This window comes from Malassezia sympodialis, genomic scaffold (assembly GCF_000349305.1).
Source record: "Malassezia sympodialis ATCC 42132 genomic scaffold, msy_sf_1, whole genome shotgun sequence".
Taxonomy (NCBI): domain Eukaryota; kingdom Fungi; phylum Basidiomycota; class Malasseziomycetes; order Malasseziales; family Malasseziaceae; genus Malassezia; species Malassezia sympodialis.
This window is the reverse complement of record NW_017387799.1, coordinates 243540-263504: the sequence shown is the minus strand read 5'-3', so window position 1 is coordinate 263504 and position 19965 is coordinate 243540. Positions and strand designations below refer to the sequence as shown.

Genomic DNA, 19965 nt, shown 5'->3' with positions numbered 1-19965 from the left:
GAGTTAGGATCGTGTGGCGAGCTGCGCTCGCGAGCGCTACGATGTGGAGATAGAATACAAGTGGCATCTGATGAAAGCACGGGCAGATCGTCCGACATGAGGCTCGGACTGCGCTCGGTGTGGGGCCACACAAGCGGGAAGCTGCTAGGTGGGTGTACGGCGTCATCTGCGCGGACAAGGGCGGAAAGTGTCCCGCTCGTCGTGTCCCATGGCGCATGAACCCCATGGCGCCACATGGTATCGAGACTCGCGCTCATATGCTCGAGCCATGGAGTGACGGTTCGCAAATGTTCGCCGTACGCACCGTGCATCTGATCTGCTGTGGGTACAATGAGATCGTTTAGGATGCGGCGCAAGAGCTGGGAATGGACCTGCTCGAGGCGGTGAGGCAGGTGTGGTGCTCGCAGCTGCGCTGCGACGGGGGCGCCACGCGATGACCACACAAGGCCCCAGGACATGTAGATGGGGCACGAAAGTCGGTGCGGCACGCTGCCAAGGACGAGATCCCCTGCGTAAGCACAAGCGCGTACATTGTGTCGTGTGCGCATCAATGTGGACGCACTGGCACGAGCGAACATTTAGTACGTCCGCATGCTGCCTTAGCGATGCAGCGTACCTGCGCAAAGAAGCGCTCAATGGCGCGCCCAAGGCCACCCGTGTGGATCTGCGTGCCGCTGAGCGGCACGCGCCCCAGGTCGAGTGCCACGCTACACGCGTACGTGAGACGCACGCGGCGGCCCAGCCGCTGAGATGCAGCACGCGCGCGTGGTCCATTTGTGCGGAAACCTACATCTGCCTGCACGCGGTAGAGGCCGGTATCCACGCTCACACACGCGTGTCGTCGCATACGACATCGACGGCTGCTCGCTCAGAACGCAGGGGCCTCCATGCAGGTCTGGAGATCTCGGCCGAGTGACCGTGCGGCCGGGCGGAGCCCTCCAAGCACCGATCCGACGCAGCACCGCGGCCAAGTCGCGTGTAGCGTGGGACGTCATAATGCAAGACGCCAACATGGGCAAGATCGCCGACCTTGAGTCGCGTATTGCCAAGCAGCGCCGGATTATTGAGGGATTCCAGTCCCTATGCCATGCAACGCCGAATCAGGACGTGATCCGGCAGGCTGAATCTAATATCCGCAGTGCGCAGCATACGATTTCGTTCCTGGAGGAGAGCCTCGCGCAGCTGCAGCGGCGTGGCTCGCTGTCCGAGACAGTGTCAGCTGGGCCAGATGGTATTTCTGTCCCCGTCTCCCGGAAGAGCACCGGGTCGATCTCGGAGGCGTCGCTTGTCGCCGCACAGCCGAGTCCGATACGTGCTGCTCACGCCGCACCGTCGTTCCCCATCGACAGCAGCGCCGCGTATCGCAACCAGGAGCTGAATGGTGTACAAGACACCGCACGGAGGGTTTACACCGCGCTCGATCTGCTGCGCTACGACACGCCGCTGACAAACGCCAAGGTACAGCGCAAGCTGGACCAGCTGCAGTACAAGCTGCAGCTAGAGCGACAGTACAAGCTGGGCTATGATAAAATTGCGCAGCTGTACCAAGCGGAGGGTGACCGCCGGATCCAGGACGACGCCAAGCACCAGCGCATGGAGACAGCGAGCAAGATGGTGCTGATCCAACAGGCGCTTAGTCGATACCAGCACCTGTACATCCAGGATGGGCAGGAGATCGAGAATCCATACGTGAATCGCCGGCCCCGCAAGCCGCAACCGGGCACTCTGCGCATCGCCATCGAGGCGGCACGCGACGTGGACCATGCACCCATGCCTAGTGGCCAGCGCCTCGCCCGCGAGTCGTACGTCGCTGTCAAGATTGAAGAGCAGGATCGCGTGCATACTCACGCCTCGCGCAGCGATACGTGGGGCGAGCGCTTCGAGCTGCCGATGGAAGACACAAGCGAGGTCGAGCTGATTCTCTTCGATCGCGTCGGCACCACTGCGCCTGTGCCCGTCGGCCTCGTGTGGTTGCGCGTGAGCGATATTGCGGACCACCTGCGCAAGATCAAGTTCGGCCAGGTCGGTGCCGACGGCGCAGGCCCCTCGCCTGCCATGGAGGCACCCAACATGCCGGATACGGCCGCCCCTGGTACCAACGCAGCGGCGGACCAGGGCGTAGAAGGTTGGTTTACTGTCGAGCCAACCGGAGCGCTGTACTTGCGCCTGAACTATGTCAAGCAGAACGGCCCTAAGCGCCCGGTCGAGCAGGGACTGGGACGCCAGGGCGCCGTGCGTATGCGCCCGAAAGAGGTGTCCGAGGTCAACGGTCACCGTTTCGTTGCGCGTCAGTTCTACCAAATGATTCGCTGTGCTTTCTGTGGCGAACTACTGCTGAATGCCTCGGGAGCACAGTGCGAAGATTGTCTATACACTTGCCACCGCAAGTGCGCGCAAAAGGTTGTCATTCGCTGCGTCAGTCGCAGTGGCACAGGCGCTGATAACGATGACGTGAACCTCAAGCACCGCATTCCCCACCGCTTTGAGCCGTTCTCGAACCTGGGTGCAAACTGGTGCTGCCACTGCGGTTCAATGCTTTCGCTTGGTCGGCGCTCCAACCGTAAGTGCAGCGAGTGCGACGTGACGTGCCATGCCGATTGTGCGCACCTTGTGCCAGACTTTTGCGGCATGTCCATGGAGACTGCGAACCAGATGATGAGCAACATCGCGACTATCAAGAAGAATCGCTTGTCAATCAAGCCGCAGCAGCCACCGCCCGGTGCGCCACGCACCCCGGCTATGGAGGCCGGCCGGCCGAGCGTCGATGCACTAAGCGGTGGCATGCAGGGTCTAAATGTATCGTCCCGACCCGCTTGGGCCTCGTCCGGGTCGAGCCCCGTAGGCAGCGTCCCCACCACGCCTACCGCGCCAAGGTCGCCGCAGCCAAGCACTGTTCCTGCACCAGTGACGCCCAGCGCCAAGCGGCCTGTCCCTGAAGCCGCAGGACTCTCGCCAGCTAGCGCCGGTAGGCTCGCGCCTGGACCGGCCCCTGTGGCACCGACTAGTGCATCGACCTCACCGCAAAAAGCGCGGACGGGCGCTGTACAAGAGCTGCCGCCCTCGTCAGACCGCAAAGTGGCCCTGGATGACTTTAATTTCCTCGCGGTTTTGGGCAAAGGCAACTTTGGTAAGGTTATGCTGGCAGAAGAGAAGCACACTGGCCAACTCTTTGCCATCAAGGTACTCAAGAAGGAATTCATTATTGAAAACGATGAGATTGACAGCACGCGCTCAGAGAAGCGCGTGTTCCTCACGGCCGCCCGCGAGCAGCATCCATTCCTCCTGAGCTTGCATTCGTGCTTCCAGACTGAAACGCGTGTGTACTTTGTTATGGAGTATGTGAGTGGTGGTGACCTTATGCTGCATATCCAGCGCGAGCAGTTTAACCTGCACCGTGCCAAGTTCTATGCGGCCGAAGTGCTGCTCGCACTGGAGTACTTCCACAAGCATGGCATTATTTACCGTGACCTGAAGCTCGACAACATTATGCTCACCCTGGACGGTCATATCAAGATTGCCGACTACGGCTTGTGCAAGGAGGGCATGTGGTACGGAAACACCACTTCGACCTTCTGTGGCACGCCCGAGTTTATGGCGCCTGAAATCCTTCTCGAGCAGCGCTACGGCCGGGCCGTCGACTGGTGGGCATTCGGTATTTTGTTATATGAGATGCTTCTGGGCCAGGCGCCCTTCCGCGGAGACGACGAGGACGAGATCTTTGATGCAATTTTAGAGGACGAACCGTTGTACCCGATCCAGATGCCTCGCGACTCGGTATCGCTGCTGCAGCGTCTGCTTACGCGTGATCCTACACGCCGGCTGGGCGCAGGTCCGAACGACGCGGAGGAAGTCAAGGCCCATCCCTTCTTCCGCGATATCAACTGGGACGACCTGCTGCGCAAGCGGGTTCCACCACCATTCCTACCAACGCTTAAAAATGCCAGTGATACTACCTGGTTTGATACAGAGGTGCGCTAAAAAAAACTCTAATACCAGTTTACGAACGAAAAACCTATGCTCACGCCCGTGCACAGCGTCTTCTCGCCTCAAGACCAAGCGGAGTTCCGCGACTTCAGCTGGTACGTGCGCCCCACTGACTCCACAGGACCAATCCCCATATTATGTAAGCATAGCAGTCACATGCCGCGAGTATAGTTTTGATTTTCGCACGTAGGCACCCATCTCGGCCGAAGCAACTCGTTTTCGAGGACCAACGTGCGCAACGCTCTCATCTTCTCATAGAGCCAACATGCCGAAGTACGTGGGTGCAAGCGCGCCATTGCTGCGGAACAGGGTACTAACATGCTCGCAGCGTTCGCGACGTTGACGCCGCTCAGTTCATCAACGCTTATGCCCAGCACTTGAAGCGGTCGGGTACGTACTGCCTCGCAGGCTCGCGTCGGCGCTGAACAGAGACTAACAGAACAGGCAAGCTCGAGATGCCGACGTGGGTCGATATTGTGAAGACGGGTGCCTACAAGGAGCAGGCCCCCTATGACCCTGACTGGTACTACATCCGTGCCGCGGCCCTCGCTCGCCACGTTTACCTGCGTAAGTCGGTCGGTGTGGGCAAGCTCTGCAAGCTTCACGGTGGCCCTAAGAACCGCGGTTTCCGTCCTTCGCACCACAGCCCCGCCTCAGGTGCCGTCCAGCGTAAGGTCCTCCAGAGCCTGGAGCAGATCGGTGTGCTCGAGATCAGCGAGAAGGGCGGTCGCTCCATCACCCAGGATGGCATGCGTGACCTTGACCGCATTGCTGTGGCCGTGCTCGAGGCCCAGCGCGAGGATGAGGACGACGACGAGGATGAGGATGAAGACGAGGATGAGGACGAGGAGGACGACGACGAGTAAAGGTCCGACTGACCCGTCTACTCCTGTTGGCCTCTTTGCCCTGTGTACTAGTGTCTTGGCTGGGCCATATCTCATCGGGTTTCCTAGTTGAATACCTGGCAGAAAAAAATAGCATAGCCTACAATGCGTTTCGCTACAACACTAGGTAGCCTTCCAACGTCATGGTAGTTTGGCCGTATGTGATGTGAACAGTTATCGGCTATGTCACTGTGTCTAGTGTTGCAAGGGGTATATGTATCTACTCATTGTCCGAGTCGCCGATTTCCATAGCTATCGTCAGTGCTGCACGACATACCGTCGTCATCAGTTTCCTCAGGCTCAGGCTCGGTGCGAGCCGTCTTTGGCGGCCGTCCGTCCGAATCGGGCCCGGAAGCAGGGGGCACCACGTTCGACACCACAGGCGCATCTTCGTGCGGACGCTTCTTGTCCTGCGACCCTTGTGCATTCGAGTACGTGATGCGTCCACGCATAGAAGTGCCATCGGCGCGCTTAAAGAGCAAGTCAGGACGCAGCAACGCTTCCTCGCCGTGCTCTGCCACGATCGTGGCCTTGGAGCGCGTCCGCGCATATTCAAGAACGAGCGGCTTTTCATAAAACTCAAAGCCGTCCAGCGCACGCAAGGCAGACGTAGCACTTTGCAGGTCGCGGAATACCACAAAGGCCTGGCCACGCATGCCATCGGCACGCGTCGCTACGACGTCAATCACCTTGCCGTAGCTACCAAAGAGGCAGTACAATTGCCGGCGCAGCTCTTTCTTGTAAGAAAAGTACACGTACCTGGCTTCTTGACCTTCGAATTGATGTTTTTTACGTACAGCGACGTGTTCGGCGTGGTGCTGGCCATGCTGGTCGGTCGCGTGGAGGGAAGCGACGAGACCTTAGGTACGTGCCACGTGGCGCCGCAGGCGAGATCGCCGTCCAGCTGTCTAGGGTGTGGGTCTGTAGCCGCCTGCGGCGACGGATGGGCTATGACATCACCGGCTCATCTTGATGTAACTTACCCGCCGACCTTTTCGTCATCTTTCTGGACGTATCCTGAGTACAGGAAGGGGGCAGTCGTGCTCTACTCTCGTCTGCAAGAAGGCTTAGACGAAAATGAATCGCTTTTGGCTTTAGTGCAACACCGGGCCGGTGCGGAAGCAGCTTATATCCATGCTCTTTCTCATCCTCCCACGACACCGTGTGTGTCTGAAGTACTGTTTCCGTCGGCGGTGGATCAGAGTCGTCCTGGCTATCGCGCAAATGACACGCTTTCGTCCAACGCAATTCGACAGCTAACACACGACATGCGTCAGAAAGAGGCCGAGCACCACATGCGGCTAGCTCGGCTTCTCCAATCGCACATACTCAATCCGTTTGGAAAATGGGCATACGCTCATGCTGAACGCGTGCATGCAAGTTGGCACAAAATCGATAGTGCCTTACTTGCCATGGAGCGCCAAACTACAGAGACTGCCAAGCGGCGCAGCGTATATGAGGCGCGCAGTCGACAAGCGGATGAAGCAGAGGACGATGTGCGATTTGCCCCTACATCAGATGTACAGGGCAACTACGTAAGAGATGCGTCGAACCCATCAGAGCAGTCGCGCGCCGTGTCAATGCCTTTGCTTTCAGCGCCGTCCTCAGATCAGGAGGGTACAGAGATCACGGACAAGACGCAAGAGACAGAGAAGCGAACAGATGAGGCACTGAAACTCAAGCGCCGCGAAACGCTGCGGCAGCAGTTTGGCTTCAAGCCTCGCCAGGACGCGGAACCTGTTGTTCGCAACAAAGAGGACGGCGAGTCGGCCACTCATCGGCGCCAGGAGTCGCGTCTGTCATCTTACTGGAATCTCACTATGGGCAAGGTGAATGACTCGCAAGCGCTAGCGCAGGTCAAGGCGGCCGTGACGGGCCTCGCCGAGCCACGGCATGTGCGGTTACGAAAAGAGGCAGAGCTAGCCGAAATTGCCTACCGAGAGAGTGTCAAGCTGCTAGACTCTTTGCGTACCAATGCCGAAGAGATTCTCTTTCACGAGTACCGCCTCGTTCAAAAGTGGGAAATGGATCGTGTTACAGCCGTTCAGCGCGTGCTGGGAGCCTTCCAACATGCCCTTGGATTTGTCATTGACACGCAGACACTGACACCACTGCCCCCTCTGGCACCTAGGGCGCATATCGAGCAGCTCATCACAGCACATCGAACAGGACCTTTCCGCCCTGTGCCGACGGTGTTCAAACCGTATTACCACGATGATGGCAAGACGGTATCTGGCGTGAGTGCAGCCGGCTTTGGTATGGACCTGCTCAGTGCGGCCAAAGGTGCGGCGCTGACTGCGCAGGCGTCACACCCCGGTAGCAGTCAAGCTGTGGTCTCGTCGGCTATGCCCACCTTGCCTCCTGTACTGCACGTGTTGCTCACAGCGCTGCAGCGTTCGTACGCGGAGCGCTCGCGGTGGCTGCCACCCAGTGGTAAGGCGACCGAGGACGAGATTTGTGGCGAAAAACGCCGGATCTGGCTTTATGATGTGCCGCTACCTACGGTCCACCAACTGCGGTATCAGCTGATGGAACATTATAATGCATGTGCTGGTACCGATGCCGCCGATCTGGCGGCACCTGACCAGTTGCTGGATGCTGTGGATGCACAGGTCCTAGCAGCCACTGTGAAACTTTGGCTCCTGGAACTGGATTCGCCTTTGCTTCCCTATACGTTGTGGGATGAAGTGGCTGAAATCTATGAGGCTGCGCGGCTGCGTAGCCTGGCGGTGGACGAATGGACAAGCGAGCGTACAGCCAAGGAGCTAACTGAGCCCATCCTCCATGGCCTCGCGCTAGTGCTGGAGCGCCTTCCAAAGTTGCACTTAGCATGTCTGGACGCGTTTGTGGCACATTTGTACAAGCTGATGAAGGACACGCCCACAAGTGAATCTGACAGTGTGTATGCAACCAAGCTGGGCCTATCGCTTGGCCGCTGTATCCTGCGGCCGAGTGGATCCCTTCCCTCCGCTCTCTATGCGGAATATCCTACTGTCTTGTTAAAGGATCTCGTGACCCACTACGAGCAGCTTCTCCCGCCTTTGGTGCGCGCTAAGGCCAAAGAATCAGATATGAAGTCACTGAGCCCCTTTAAGACGGGCCTGATCCGCCATCGATCCATGCTAGTGGATGAGCGCATTAAGCGCAGCTCCCTTAATGGCCTGGGCCTGCCAGCCGAGGCGCTCCAACGCCGCGTAACGCAAATTGGGACGCGGTATGCATCCACACCAGCGGGGCGTGGATCGTCACATATACGGCCGCTGACAATGACTGCGTCAGCGACGCAAGACACGACGCCAACAAAACAGATGGAAACTACAGCCCGTCCACTTTCAGACGGAGGATCGCCGCTCAAAGCGCTTGAGTCTACACCCGAGGTCAAGCGGCCGACTAAGAATGATCATGCAACTGCAAGTACGGAAGATGCGCCGCAGGATGCGGAGTCTAAGCAGTCCGAAAAGGCAAATTCATTATCTCCGGCGGAGGACTCGTCTCAGGCCGATCCGCGCCTTGCGGTGGCGACTGCAGCCCCAGCAATCCGGCCATCGCCTGGTATTGTTCATGCGAAGCGCAACAGCATCAGTGAACGCCGCAAGATGTTTGAGGCAGCGATGGAAACAAAAGTAGCGTCTCCTATGTCGGATGGTGACGAGGCAAAAGCGGGTGCGTCACCAGACCTTTCATCGCCATCACTGCAACGCCGACCTCGCACAAGCCAGGTTCGGGGTCCACGAGGGCCCCGCCAACCGTCCCAGTAGATAACTCTTGAGGGTCTTCTGTAAATGGTCAAAATGTGGCCCAAAAATTTGAGTCCACCTCCACTACCATGACAGATGAAAGGGCTGCCTCGGCGAGCCGCGCAGACGACAGCGATGGCATGCTCTCAAGTCCTGTACTCTCTGCTTCAGATAGCGAGTTTGACGAAGAGGAAATCATGCGTGTAGGTGCTGTTGATGATGCAGACTGGGAACTTGCCCGTGGTGGTACGTTGGCCATACTAAGACAGACTTCACCAAGCAATACAATCGAGCGCGACAAATGGCTTCCGCGTTAGAGAATCGTGGCAGGGGATCAAGAGGAGTACTTCCAGCTATCAACAATGCACGAGTACGTGTTGCCACTACAGAGATATCCGAAACTCCCGCCACTATGGATGCGGTGGCGCCGACCGAGGATGCAGCGACTCATGCAAGCAAGACGGCCGCGCAGATGGCGGCTCTTTCGAAATATGCAGCGCGGATTCATGTGGATGATGTATATGATCCCTCACGTGTAGCAGGTGGCAGCATTGATGCTCGTGTGCCGCGGAAAACCAACAAACTTGAGGTGAACAAGCGCAAGGACAAAGCGGACCGTGCAACGTTGCAGCAGGTGCTGGATCCGCGCACCATGGTCCTTCTATCCAAATTAATTCGCCGCGAACTTATCACCGAGGTGAATGGGTGCATCAGCACGGGAAAAGAGGCGAATGTATACCACGCAACGATGCCTCCCGCGGAGGAAGGCGGGGTGCCTCGCAGCGCCGCCATCAAAATCTACAAGACCAGTATTCTGGTATTCAAAGATCGTGATCGGTATGTGTCTGGTGAGTTTCGGTTCCGCCATGGCTATGCACGTCACAACCCACGCAAGATGGTACGTCTTTGGGCGGAAAAGGAGATGCGCAATCTCAAGCGTCTTGTCCACGCGGGACTACGTGCACCTGACCCCATCGAACTGCGCGACCATGTCCTAGTGATGGAGTTTTTGGGTGATAGTCATGGATGGGCCAGTCCGCGCCTAAAGGATGCCGAGGCACTGATTTCGGCTGATGACTGGATGCGTTTGTACCATGAATTGCTTGCAACGGTTCGCTTGATGTATCATCGCTGCCGTTTAGTGCATGCGGACTTGAGCGAATACAATATCTTGTTGCATGAGGGTCACCTGTGGATCATTGATGTGTCTCAGTCGGTGGAGCATGACCATCCTCATGCCTTTGATTTTTTGCGGGCGGACATTGCTCATATCGACGCTTACTTTGCCAAGTATGGTGTCCGCACCCTCGGCCTGCGCAAAACATTCCAGTTTATTGTGAAGGAGGCCGCGCGATCACGCGGTGGTGGCGTGGCAGGCCTCGAGAAGCTGGAACATGCAGATGAACAGATTAACGAGGCGGTCTTAGAATTCCACCAGGCGGGTGATCAGGATGAGACGGAGGCATCTCTCATGACCGAGCTTGCGCGCTTGTCTGTCGACGACGCGGCAGAACCTGATGGAACGACAGAGGCAGCCCCTTCACTCGTGGGCCGTCTCGTCGAGCAGCTTGACGAGGCTCGCAACAATGAGGCAGAAGATGCCGTGTTCCGTCAGAGCTACTTACCACGTACATTGGACGAAATTTACGACCCGGAGCGTGATTCGCAGCTGCTACGCTCAGGGAATGTGAGCAGTTTAATCTACTCTGGCGTCACCGGTCTTGATGAAGTGTACGAAGACAGCGCGAGCCCAGCAATGGCAGCACCACCCTCCAGCTCTGTCGAGGGTATGGAGTCTGCGTCAGACACGGGCAGTGACACTGGCGAGTCCAGTGGCGGCGGCAGCGAAGACAGTGATGGTGACAGCGACGAGCCCACTTCTGACTCACTCACACCCGAGGCTGCCAAGGCCAAGGCGAAGGAGGAACGCAAGGTATGTCATTTTACTGACGCAGTCCCATAAAAAACAAGTAAAGGCCGAAAACCGCGAGCGTCGCAAGACCAAGATGCCCAAGGCTGAAAAGAAGCGCCGAATGAAAAAATCATCCGCACGTAAAAAATAGATAGGAACTACTTATTTCGAAGGCTCCTGTAATTGCAGGCGCCCCAGCAAATCCATGAGCGTATTTGATGTGTCATCCTGCGAAGGTCCTGGCTGCATTGGCGTGGCAGGACCAGCGCTCTCCACAGGCAAAGCCCCTGGCACGAGAATTGATGGATCTGCCTGTTTCCGCGGTGTCCATGGCAGGCTTGGCGTAGGCTCCAGCGGTGCGCGCGGCCGTGCGCGGGTGCGAGACGGGGTCCCGTCAGTCCACAGACTCGCATGCGAGCGTGTCCGCCGTACGCTGCGATCTCGCAACTGGTGCCCACCGGCCGTGCTGTGGGAGGGTGTTGCCAGATCGAGGTCCAAGCCACGCAATGCCGCCTTCCGGGGCGTGGATGGCTGACTAGTCGACTCGAGCGGGCGAGCTGCGATCCCACACGCACGCTGGTAAGACGCGAAGTGTTTTGAGGCGCGCACAAGCCACGCAGCGGACGGCGCAGGCCGCCGACGGCCGACACTAGCTGTAATCGACTTGTCTCCTGTTGACAGCACGACTCGCTTCGCCATCTTTTCAAGCATTGCCACATTCTCAAGGCTCCATGGGGCTTGCGCTCGGGACCAGCTACTAGCAGCCCACGGCATATCCGCCAATCCGCCAATGTGCGCGAGCGCACCGCTGATCAGGGCACGGTCTGAGTATCCGCCTTCAAGCATACTAATAATCTTGCCATCTGAGCATTCATTTGCTAGTGCCACGGCGTCACGCGCAAACATTGCATAAAATTGGGGCGGCACATGCTTTCCATGGCGCTGCATACCGGGGTATTCATACGTGCACGCATCAAAGCCGCAAGAGATCAACACCAATGTACGTTCAGGGAGCGCCTTAGTGTCACGCACAAAGCGGCGCGCCTGCTCGAACAATTTTGAGTACTTGCTCCGATAGAGTTGCTCAAACTCCGCGTCGTCTTTGTGGGTGTCAAGATGCACTGTTCGGTTAGTCCTGCTCAATGCGCTGGATTGCTCAGATATCTGTTGCAAGTCGTCGTGGGGTGCCGGAAAGCTCCCTCAGACCTTTTACTAGGTCGTCCTAGCGGACGACATCCTAGAGGCACAGGATCCAAGTTACGTACCATTCCAAATCCATTGACCATGCGCACCAGCGAGACATACACTAGCGTTGCGAATCAGGTCCATATCGCCATTTTCACAAGGGTAACTTTCAATGTCATGCAGGCTCCCATAGAACAAGCGCTGTGCACGAGGACCCACAAGTGACTCTTCGTGTAGCAGCTGCTGGTAGGGTGTGCGAGCCGCCTCGGCCGCCTTGGCCGCACTCCGTGTAGCAGGCGTCGAACCTTTGCTGGCCTGCCGCAATGTAGACGAGAGCTTGGCTTGCCGTCGCTGGTCAGCTTCTGCGGCATCGGCATTCATGCGCCACACCAGGGCTTGTGTGCCATTACCATGGTGCAAGTCAATATCCAACACCAAAATTCGATCGATCTTATGAGCACGGTAGGCGTGCGCCGCTGCGACCACAGCATTGTTAACCCAGCAGAAGCCGGACGGCTCAGCCCCACTACAATGGTGACCTGGCGGGCGTGATAAAACAAAGGCTCGTTTGGCCGGCTGGTGTGGTACGGGCCGTGTCACAGGCACGTCATCCAGACTAACAGGCGACGGTTGCACCTGCTCGGACCAATGCACGGGGCAAGCGGCCTTCGCCCCAGCCACCACACGGTCCACAGCTTCTACACAGGCACCCAGAGCATGACAAATCGCTTCACGAGAGCCGCCATCACTGGTATCCTGGGCGCCAGCCGTGTGTGGGCCACACAGGTACAAGTCACCCTGCGGCAAGTTTTCGGGTATCTCGCAAAGGTGCACTCGATCATCGCCTTCACCATCGCTGGACGTGGCGTCCGAGAGGTCCAAAGACGCACTAGGTATCTTGCGAGGAAGTGTGCCTGGCGCCTCGTGCGGTGCTTTGGCCGCCAACGACGAGGCACGCGCAAGATGCGAGGATGGTCCTGCCTCGCTCTCGTCGCCCTGCGCATATTCAGTACTAAGGGAATAAACAGCAGGCTCACCGGCGTAACCATGGACATCCACAAGGGCCGCCTCTGGCGCGTCAAGGCTCAGCGTGCGGGTTGCTTTCATCACACGCACAGCACTCTCACTTTCATCCATGGTCATTGACGATAACATGGAAACAAGGTCGCTGTTATCGTGGCGCATAGATCCGCCCGATATTTTTTCGCTGATGCCGTGCGCACCGGCCAAACCCAACAGAACAGCACGGATGCGCTCTGGACGTTCGACGATGTTTGATTTGTCCACCCCGCGCACATAGCGATGTTTTAATACAGACGGAGCAAGAAGAACATCCAATACAGATTTATTTGCATCTGCCGGACTGGGGTCCTTCTTGGCTGATGAAGGCTCTTCGTGGACATTCGCGTCCGTATGAGAAGGAGACGCGTCGGTCATAAGCGGCGTTGCGACGGGCAAGGCCATCGGCGTAGCAGTTGAATACTCCATTATATTATTATCATCCGTAGAATTAGACTCCGTGCCGGCATCCTGTGCCTGTGACGCTGCTTTGCGCGCCGGCAGCTTGACAATAAACACCATCACGTACACCGCGTCCAAGGTGCGAAGGTCGGTGCCTGGCGTGGAGGTGCTCTTCGGCCGAACCCACGTGCCCACGGGCGGGAGGTCGTCGTGCACGCCCACCTTACGGACATACGTGACGGTCGTGCTGGGGTCACCATGGAGGCACTCACCTTCAATATCAATGGTGGCTTTGTGGAAGGCATTGTCCGAGGATATATGAACTCGATGCTGACGGCTACCAACTTCCAGGCGCTTACACAGTGCGAGACACTGGAAGATCTGCGCATGCAACTTTCTGCCACTGATTACGGCAACTTTCTTGCCAACGAACCGTCTCCTCTTGCGGTATCGGCTATTTCACAGCGAGCTACGCGGAAGCTTGTGAATGAGTTTGAGTTCCTGCGTTCGAATGCGACTGCACCGCTGAACAAGTTCCTCGACTACCTCACATACTCGTATATGATTGACAATGTGATCTTGCTGATCACCGGAACACTTCATGGGCGTGACACACACGAGCTCCTAGACCGCTGTCATCCGCTTGGATGGTTTGACACACTACCTGCCCTGTGTGTGGCTACCAATGTTGAAGAGCTGTACCGCACGGTGCTAGTGGAGACGCCACTCTCGCCGTACTTCCGCGACTGTTTCTCAGCTTCCGATCTCGACGATCTCAACATTGAAATCATCCGCAACAAGCTGTACAAGGCCTACCTTGAAGACTTCCACGCGTTCTGCCAGTCGATTGGCGGTAGCACCGCTGAGAGTATGGGTGAGCTGCTGGCCTACGAGGCTGACCGTCGCACTATCAACATCACTATCAATTCATTTGGCACGCTACTAAGTAAAGCAGAACGTGCGCGCCTCTTTCCCAGCATGGGGAAGCTATTCCCCGCTGGCAATACGGCTCTAGCCAAGGCCGACGAGCTAGATCAAGTCCGGGCAATTGTGGAGTCTGTACCCGAATATAAGCGTCTCTTTGACGACAATGGCGCTACTTCGATCGCTGACGGAGATGCTAGCGTTGAAATGCTCGAGGACAAAATGTTCGAATATGAGGTCGAATGTACGTGGCTACAACTTACGCAGTGAACCGCCTTCTCACCATGACCCAATTCCAATATGGCATCTTTTACTCTTGGTTGAAACTCAAGGAGCAGGAAATTCGCTCCATTTGCTGGATTGCTGAATGTATTGCACAAAACGCTCGGGGTACGTGGTGACGGACTGACTCCAGATCGTATCAACGAGTTTGTACCCCCTGTCTAAATAGACTACGACTGTACGTTACCCTTAGTCAGCGGCCATCTCTGTGACGCCTCCACCGCCCAATTTTTTTTGATCGTACGCCATGGGGGGGCCCAAGCGCCGAGAGCGCTTCAACGCCAAAGCGCGACAGTCGACAGCGGGCGGCTCTTCTCATAAAGGAAAAAAAGCTGTTCGTATTCGGCCTAGCGTCGATGCCGATGCAAATGCACCAATTATGGATGAAGAGACCCGTGCTGCTCTCGCAGAGCAGGATCGTCAGCGTCGACAACTGCTTCGTGAGGGTGGTAATGACGAAACTATGAAAATTTCTTCAAAAAAGCGGAGAAGACTTGATAAGTTTATTGAGAACAAGCTGCGAAAAGAGGAGAAGGCGCGCATTCTTGAGAGACTGGCCAAGTCGTCCGCTGACATCGGAGATCGCACAGAACTTGTTAGCGCCGCTACTCTCGGTACCGGCAGGGTATCCAAAGAATCTGAACGTGTGCAGAAAATTTTGGAAGAGCAGGAAGCCGGCTCGAAACGGAAACGCGCAGCTGCTTTTCAGGTTCAGGAGGATGACAAAGATCAAGACTTGGATGCCGAGTCTACTTCCGATGCTGAGTCTGACTTGGATCGCGAACATATCACGGCTGACAATGCCGAGCGTCAACAACGGATTTTAGATGCTGTAAAGAGATTTGAGGCATCGTCCAGTATAGGCTCTGCGCTGGCCAAGCCTATGCCTTCCCCACCTGACAAGGTCGGCTCTGCTCTCAAAAAAGGCGCTGATGGTCAACCAGCCATGCCAGTTATACGGAAACGCGAGCGCAAGGGTCGCATTCATGACAGAAGCAACCTATCTATTAAGGAGCGTGTTCTTCGTGGAAAAAACGAGATTTCCCAAGAGTCGCATGATACGGACACCAGTTTTGATTCGTCTGAAGACGATCAAGAGTCGGATGCAAATGTGTACGATGTGGACAAAATGCTTAAAATGAAGCGCCAAAGTCAGGAAGCAGACAGTGACTCTGTGGCTACGGATGAATTGGAAAGTGAAGAGGCTGACACTGATGCGGATGAAGAAGCGGTGTTACTCGAGGCCATGAAACGTCGTGGTCTTCTCCCTCCTGAAGCCGAATCCATTCCTAATGAACTCATCGACGACGGGCATGAAGAGGAAGTCGTCGAGAGTGAGGAAGAGGGTGAAGAGGACGAAGAGGTTGAAGAGGACGAAGAGGGTGAAGATGATGAAGAGGATGAAGATGATGAAGAGAATGAAGATGACGAGGAGGGCGATGGAAATACCGACAACGATGATGGATCTTTCTTTCTTGGCTTCGATACGGACAATAAGCCCAAGTCAAAGCGTCAAGGCATCGGTGAATCGGAACGGAGCCTCGGATTTAAAGAATGGGCACTTGGCGCATTGAAGCTGGCTCGTCCACCGCAAGATAGCTCCGAGGAACACCCCCCGTTGCCTGTCGGTGGCCGCGTTGATCGTGTGCGCGATATCGGCCCTCAGGACGGAAAAATCCGAGGTCCCCTTGGTCAGGAAGCCTCTTCGATTCGATCTCTCTTCACAGAACGCTATTATAACGACGAGTCGATCTTTCGACAGATGCGAAACGATGCACCTGTGCGTCACGTATCTGTATCACGACCCCAGGCGTTACAAGACGCTCGCATGAGTCTTCCCGTGGTAGCAGAGGAAGACTATATTCTCCGCACCATTCAAGAGAACCCTGTGACTGTCATCTGTGGTGAGACAGGCAGTGGTAAGACTACGCAAGTCCCACAGTTTTTATACGAAGCGGCCTTCGCTACGGTAGGAAGTGGTACGTTGTCTCTGACTTACTCAGCGAACCCTGGCATGATTGGCATCACACAACCACGTCGAGTTGCTGCGGTGAGTATGGCTCGGCGAGTAGCTGAAGAGCTGGTGTTGGATGACCACCGGGTCTCTTATCAGATCCGTTATGACGCCACCACGAGTCCCCAAACCCAGATTAAATTCATGACCGACGGTGTGCTCCTACGTGAACTTGCTCAAGATCTTTCCCTGTCCAAATACAGTGTCATTATTGTGGATGAGGCGCATGAACGCAGCGTAAACACCGATGTATTGATCGGCATGCTCAGTCGTGTTGTTCGCATGCGAGAGCAGCGCTGGGTTAACGGCCCTGCTGGCATGGCCGCTCCCCGACCTTTACGCCTTGTCATCATGAGTGCAACAATGCGAGTGGGTGACTTTACGAAAAACACTACGCTGTTTACAACGCCACCACCCGTGGTGCATATTGGCGCGCGGCAGCACCCTGTGACGATCCACTTTAACCGACGCACAGTGCAGGACTACGTGACGGAAGCTGTGAAGAAAGCCTCTAAAATCCATACACGTCTCCCGCACGGTGGGATCCTTATTTTTATGACAGGCCAACAGGAGGTGCAGACGGTCTGCCGCAAGCTGAGACAAAAATATGGTCCTCATGTTACCTCAAAGTCTACAGATGTGCCGTCAGAGAAGCACACTGTCTCTGCGCGCGTAGCAGATACAGAGGCGGAGGAAATGGAGCTGGGAACGGGGGACACGCCACAGGTGGACGAAGCAGATGTGGATGGCAGCGTCGATGACGAGGCCCTAGACAGTGACGACGAGGTCCACGAATTAGCAGACTCGGACATGCCGATGCACATCTTGCCACTGTACTCGCTACTTCCCTCCCATGAGCAACAGGCCGTATTTGATGACCCTCCGCTGAACACGCGTCTCGTTGTCGTTGCCACCAATGTGGCCGAAACGTCTATCACCATCCCCAATATCAAGTATGTGGTTGACTGCGGCCGTTCGAAGGAACGGCACATGGATTCTCGGAGTCAAGTGCAGTCGTTCCATGTATCGTGGATTAGCAAGGCTAGTGCCGCACAGCGAGCAGGTCGTGCTGGACGTACTGGACCAGGTCATTGTTACCGACTCTATTCGTCTGCCGTGTTTGAAGAACATTTTGCTGACTTTGGCATGCCTGAGATTTTGCGCATACCCGTGGATGGCCTAGTGCTACAGATGAAATCGATGAATATTGATAACGTGGCCAACTTTCCCTTCCCGACACCCCCAGATCGGAGTGCTCTTCAGCAGGCTGAGCGCATGCTTGTGCATATTGGTGCTTTAGAAAACAAAGAGGCGTTCGTCGGCACTAAGCGACATATCCATGCTACCGTGACGAGCCTCGGTCGCGTAATGGCACTTTTCCCTGTGGTGCCGCGCTATGCAAAGCTTTTGGCGCAAGGACATCAACATCAATGCCTTGCTCATGCAATTGCCCTTGTGGCAGCGTTGAGTGTGGGAGATATTTTTGAGCGAGAGGACTCCCTGTATGTTCCCGACGAAGATCCTGTCGCTGCGAAAGAAGCTCGGCGTGCGGCACGTTCCAAGTACTTTAAGAAGCTGCACACATTCGATTCGTTGGGCGACGGTCTGAGTGATGCATTCCGTCTGCTCAGCGTGGTTGGTGCATATTCCTATGAAGCGACTCGTGGCAACTCGATGCAGTTCTGCCGCGATAATTTTGTGCGGATCAAGGCCATGGAAGAGATAAACAAACTCCGTGCCCAGCTTAGCAGCCTAGTCGTGGCAAACCTTACTGCTCTGTCGAATACCGATACCGTTGCCCTACAACAACCTGAGCTCATCCCCCCAAGCCCCACGCAATGCAAAGTTCTCCGGCAGCTTTTGTGCGCCATCTATGTTGATCGAGTTGCTGTGCGCGCGGACATTGTCGCTGCACCAGAAGCAGAGCTGCAAGTACGTGCCCAAACGAGCAAGGGTGGTGCTCGAGGCGTTCCGTATGTCGCGCTGGGTGTACCTGGGCCTGTGTATCTTCACCGCAGCTCCACGTTCTTCCAGCGTACTGCGCCTGAATGGATCGTGTTTGGTGAGGTGCACCGCAGTGCACCGAAGGAAGCCGTCGTCGATGGTGAGCCGCCACCGCCTACGACTACGTGGCTAAAAATGCTGACAAGGATTAATCCTGCGTGGCTGTCTACCTTAGGTCGATCACTTTGTACCTTTTCCCAACCTTCTGAGACGGCTTCGGCAGAGGCGCTTTCGACCTCTATGCAATCACTCAAGCGGGGCGAGAGTACGACCATGCAGCGTCAAGTACTGCTCACCCCGAGGTATGGCGGGTCCATGCAGGACGGTGCCGCTGCGGGCGGCCTGGGCTGGGAACTGCCGCCCATCAAGGCTACGCAACTGCTTGTGCACGGGCGATGGACGACCCAAATGTGATAGCAGCCCTAGGGAGGTACGCCCTGTAGCACCTCCTCGCCGCTCTCATTAAACACCAGATTCTTGGGCGAGTTCCGGCCCATGCGGATATACTTTGTATGGCTGCCATAGGCTGCGGTAAGTCACATTCACATACCCAGCAGTTGGTTGGTTTCAATGTGACGAAGCTCAACACGCGTGTAGGCTAGTGTCTTCCCTACACATTAGCCCCAATACATACCCATTCCGACTACTTCGCCGGTTACACGGACCGTATCGCCCTCCATGCCTCCCGGCTTAACAAATGTAGCGTGAATATCGGTGGAAATGCCCGTGTTGAACCAGCCATGCGAGGCGACGGCCAAGGATCCTACTGAATCAACCAGAGTAGATATCATGCCCCCATGCAGCGTGCGCGCCCGGTTCACTGCGTTAATGGCGCTCACGTACAGTTTTCCGCTGCAATATGGAACCGAGTATCAATGAAACCAGGCCGGGCTGCCTCGACCACGAGACGTTTCGTGTTGTGCGCATCATGTCCATTGACTTCCATCCTTAATTTTATTAACTTATTACACATACATAGATTTTTGAACATGGCGAACAAACGATAGGCATGGGGTACGACAAAGGCGCGTTGTGAACATGGTGAGGCGTCGAGTCGCCATCGCCAGGCGCTTGGGTCGCCTCCACTTACGCAGACGTCCATGGGACGTGCAGCACGTACGCTCCAGTCCGTGCGTGTTACTTCACCATACTTTGCCATGTCTCAGCCACTGCCTGACTATATCCAGCCTAATATTGATAGTTTGTATTAAGTGCTAATGCAGTCCTTTTTTGTGGAATCAATCCAGGAACCGAATCAGGAGCCCAGGGTCGGCATTACGCGCACCACTCCAATGTACGTAACCGGCCAGCCCACGAAGCATTTTTACAAATGTCTCTACGCCGCCCATATTACTACAGAGAAGCTAAACCATATGGATGATGAAACATTCCCGTCACTCAGGCCTTACAAGCTAGGCCTTACAAATCTTGCCCATCGTCCGACCGCGAAAAGCGAACAGCTCACGCGCGCTGAATTAGAGCGAGGTGTGCCCGAGCTGCTCAAAAAGATACAAAAATACCGACCCAGGATTGTTTGTTTTGTGGGGAAGCAAATTGGAGATACATTTCTTAAAGTAG

The 19965-nt window shown here is 56.0% G+C and overlaps 7 protein-coding genes and 1 pseudogene across 8 annotated transcripts; 5 read left to right on the top strand and 3 right to left on the bottom strand.

Moving 5' to 3' along the window:
- Positions 1–1011: 1011 nt before the first annotated feature.
- On the top strand, positions 1012–2584 carry PKC1 (Protein kinase C-like protein; the record flags this gene model as incomplete). Its single annotated transcript, XM_018883121.1, is given in 2 exon segments — positions 1012–2560; positions 2571–2584. 2 exon segments carry the CDS (start codon positions 1012–1014, stop codon positions 2582–2584), a joined length of 1563 nt encoding a protein of 520 aa, XP_018738753.1.
- A 1665-nt stretch (positions 2585–4249) lies between these two features.
- Positions 4250–4850, top strand: MSY001_0107 (uncharacterized protein; the record flags this gene model as incomplete). The annotated part of the gene is made up of 2 exons (XM_018883110.1): positions 4250–4257; positions 4424–4850. The coding sequence occupies 2 exons, from the start codon at positions 4250–4252 to the stop codon at positions 4848–4850; spliced, it is 435 nt and encodes a 144-aa protein (XP_018738752.1).
- Positions 4851–5088: 238 nt separating this feature from the next.
- MSY001_0106 (uncharacterized protein) lies at positions 5089–5694 on the bottom strand (the record flags this gene model as incomplete). The annotated part of the gene is made up of 3 exons (XM_018886415.1): positions 5089–5120; positions 5146–5601; positions 5628–5694. 3 exons carry the CDS (start codon positions 5692–5694, stop codon positions 5089–5091), a joined length of 555 nt encoding a protein of 184 aa, XP_018738751.1.
- Positions 5695–8745: 3051 nt separating this feature from the next.
- On the top strand, positions 8746–10541 carry MSY001_0105 (annotated as a pseudogene). Its single transcript has 2 exons — positions 8746–8851; positions 8995–10541. Coding segments are annotated over exons 1-2 (1653 nt in total).
- Positions 10542–10679: 138 nt separating this feature from the next.
- Positions 10680–12839, bottom strand: MSY001_0104 (uncharacterized protein; the record flags this gene model as incomplete). Its single annotated transcript, XM_018886404.1, has 2 exons — positions 10680–11617; positions 11783–12839. The coding sequence occupies 2 exons, from the start codon at positions 12837–12839 to the stop codon at positions 10680–10682; spliced, it is 1995 nt and encodes a 664-aa protein (XP_018738750.1).
- Positions 12840–13421: 582 nt separating this feature from the next.
- MSY001_0103 (uncharacterized protein) lies at positions 13422–14488 on the top strand (the record flags this gene model as incomplete). The annotated part of the gene is made up of 2 exons (XM_018886393.1): positions 13422–14331; positions 14355–14488. The coding sequence occupies 2 exons, from the start codon at positions 13422–13424 to the stop codon at positions 14486–14488; spliced, it is 1044 nt and encodes a 347-aa protein (XP_018738749.1).
- An 827-nt stretch (positions 14489–15315) lies between these two features.
- On the top strand, positions 15316–18801 carry MSY001_0102 (uncharacterized protein; the record flags this gene model as incomplete). Its single annotated transcript, XM_018886382.1, has 3 exons — positions 15316–16149; positions 16180–16348; positions 16373–18801. 3 exons carry the CDS (start codon positions 15316–15318, stop codon positions 18799–18801), a joined length of 3432 nt encoding a protein of 1143 aa, XP_018738748.1.
- A 347-nt stretch (positions 18802–19148) lies between these two features.
- On the bottom strand, positions 19149–19546 carry MSY001_0101 (uncharacterized protein; the record flags this gene model as incomplete). Its single annotated transcript, XM_018886371.1, has 3 exons — positions 19149–19150; positions 19231–19239; positions 19363–19546. Coding segments are annotated over 3 exons (195 nt in total).
- Between the last annotated feature and the right edge of the window lie 419 nt (positions 19547–19965).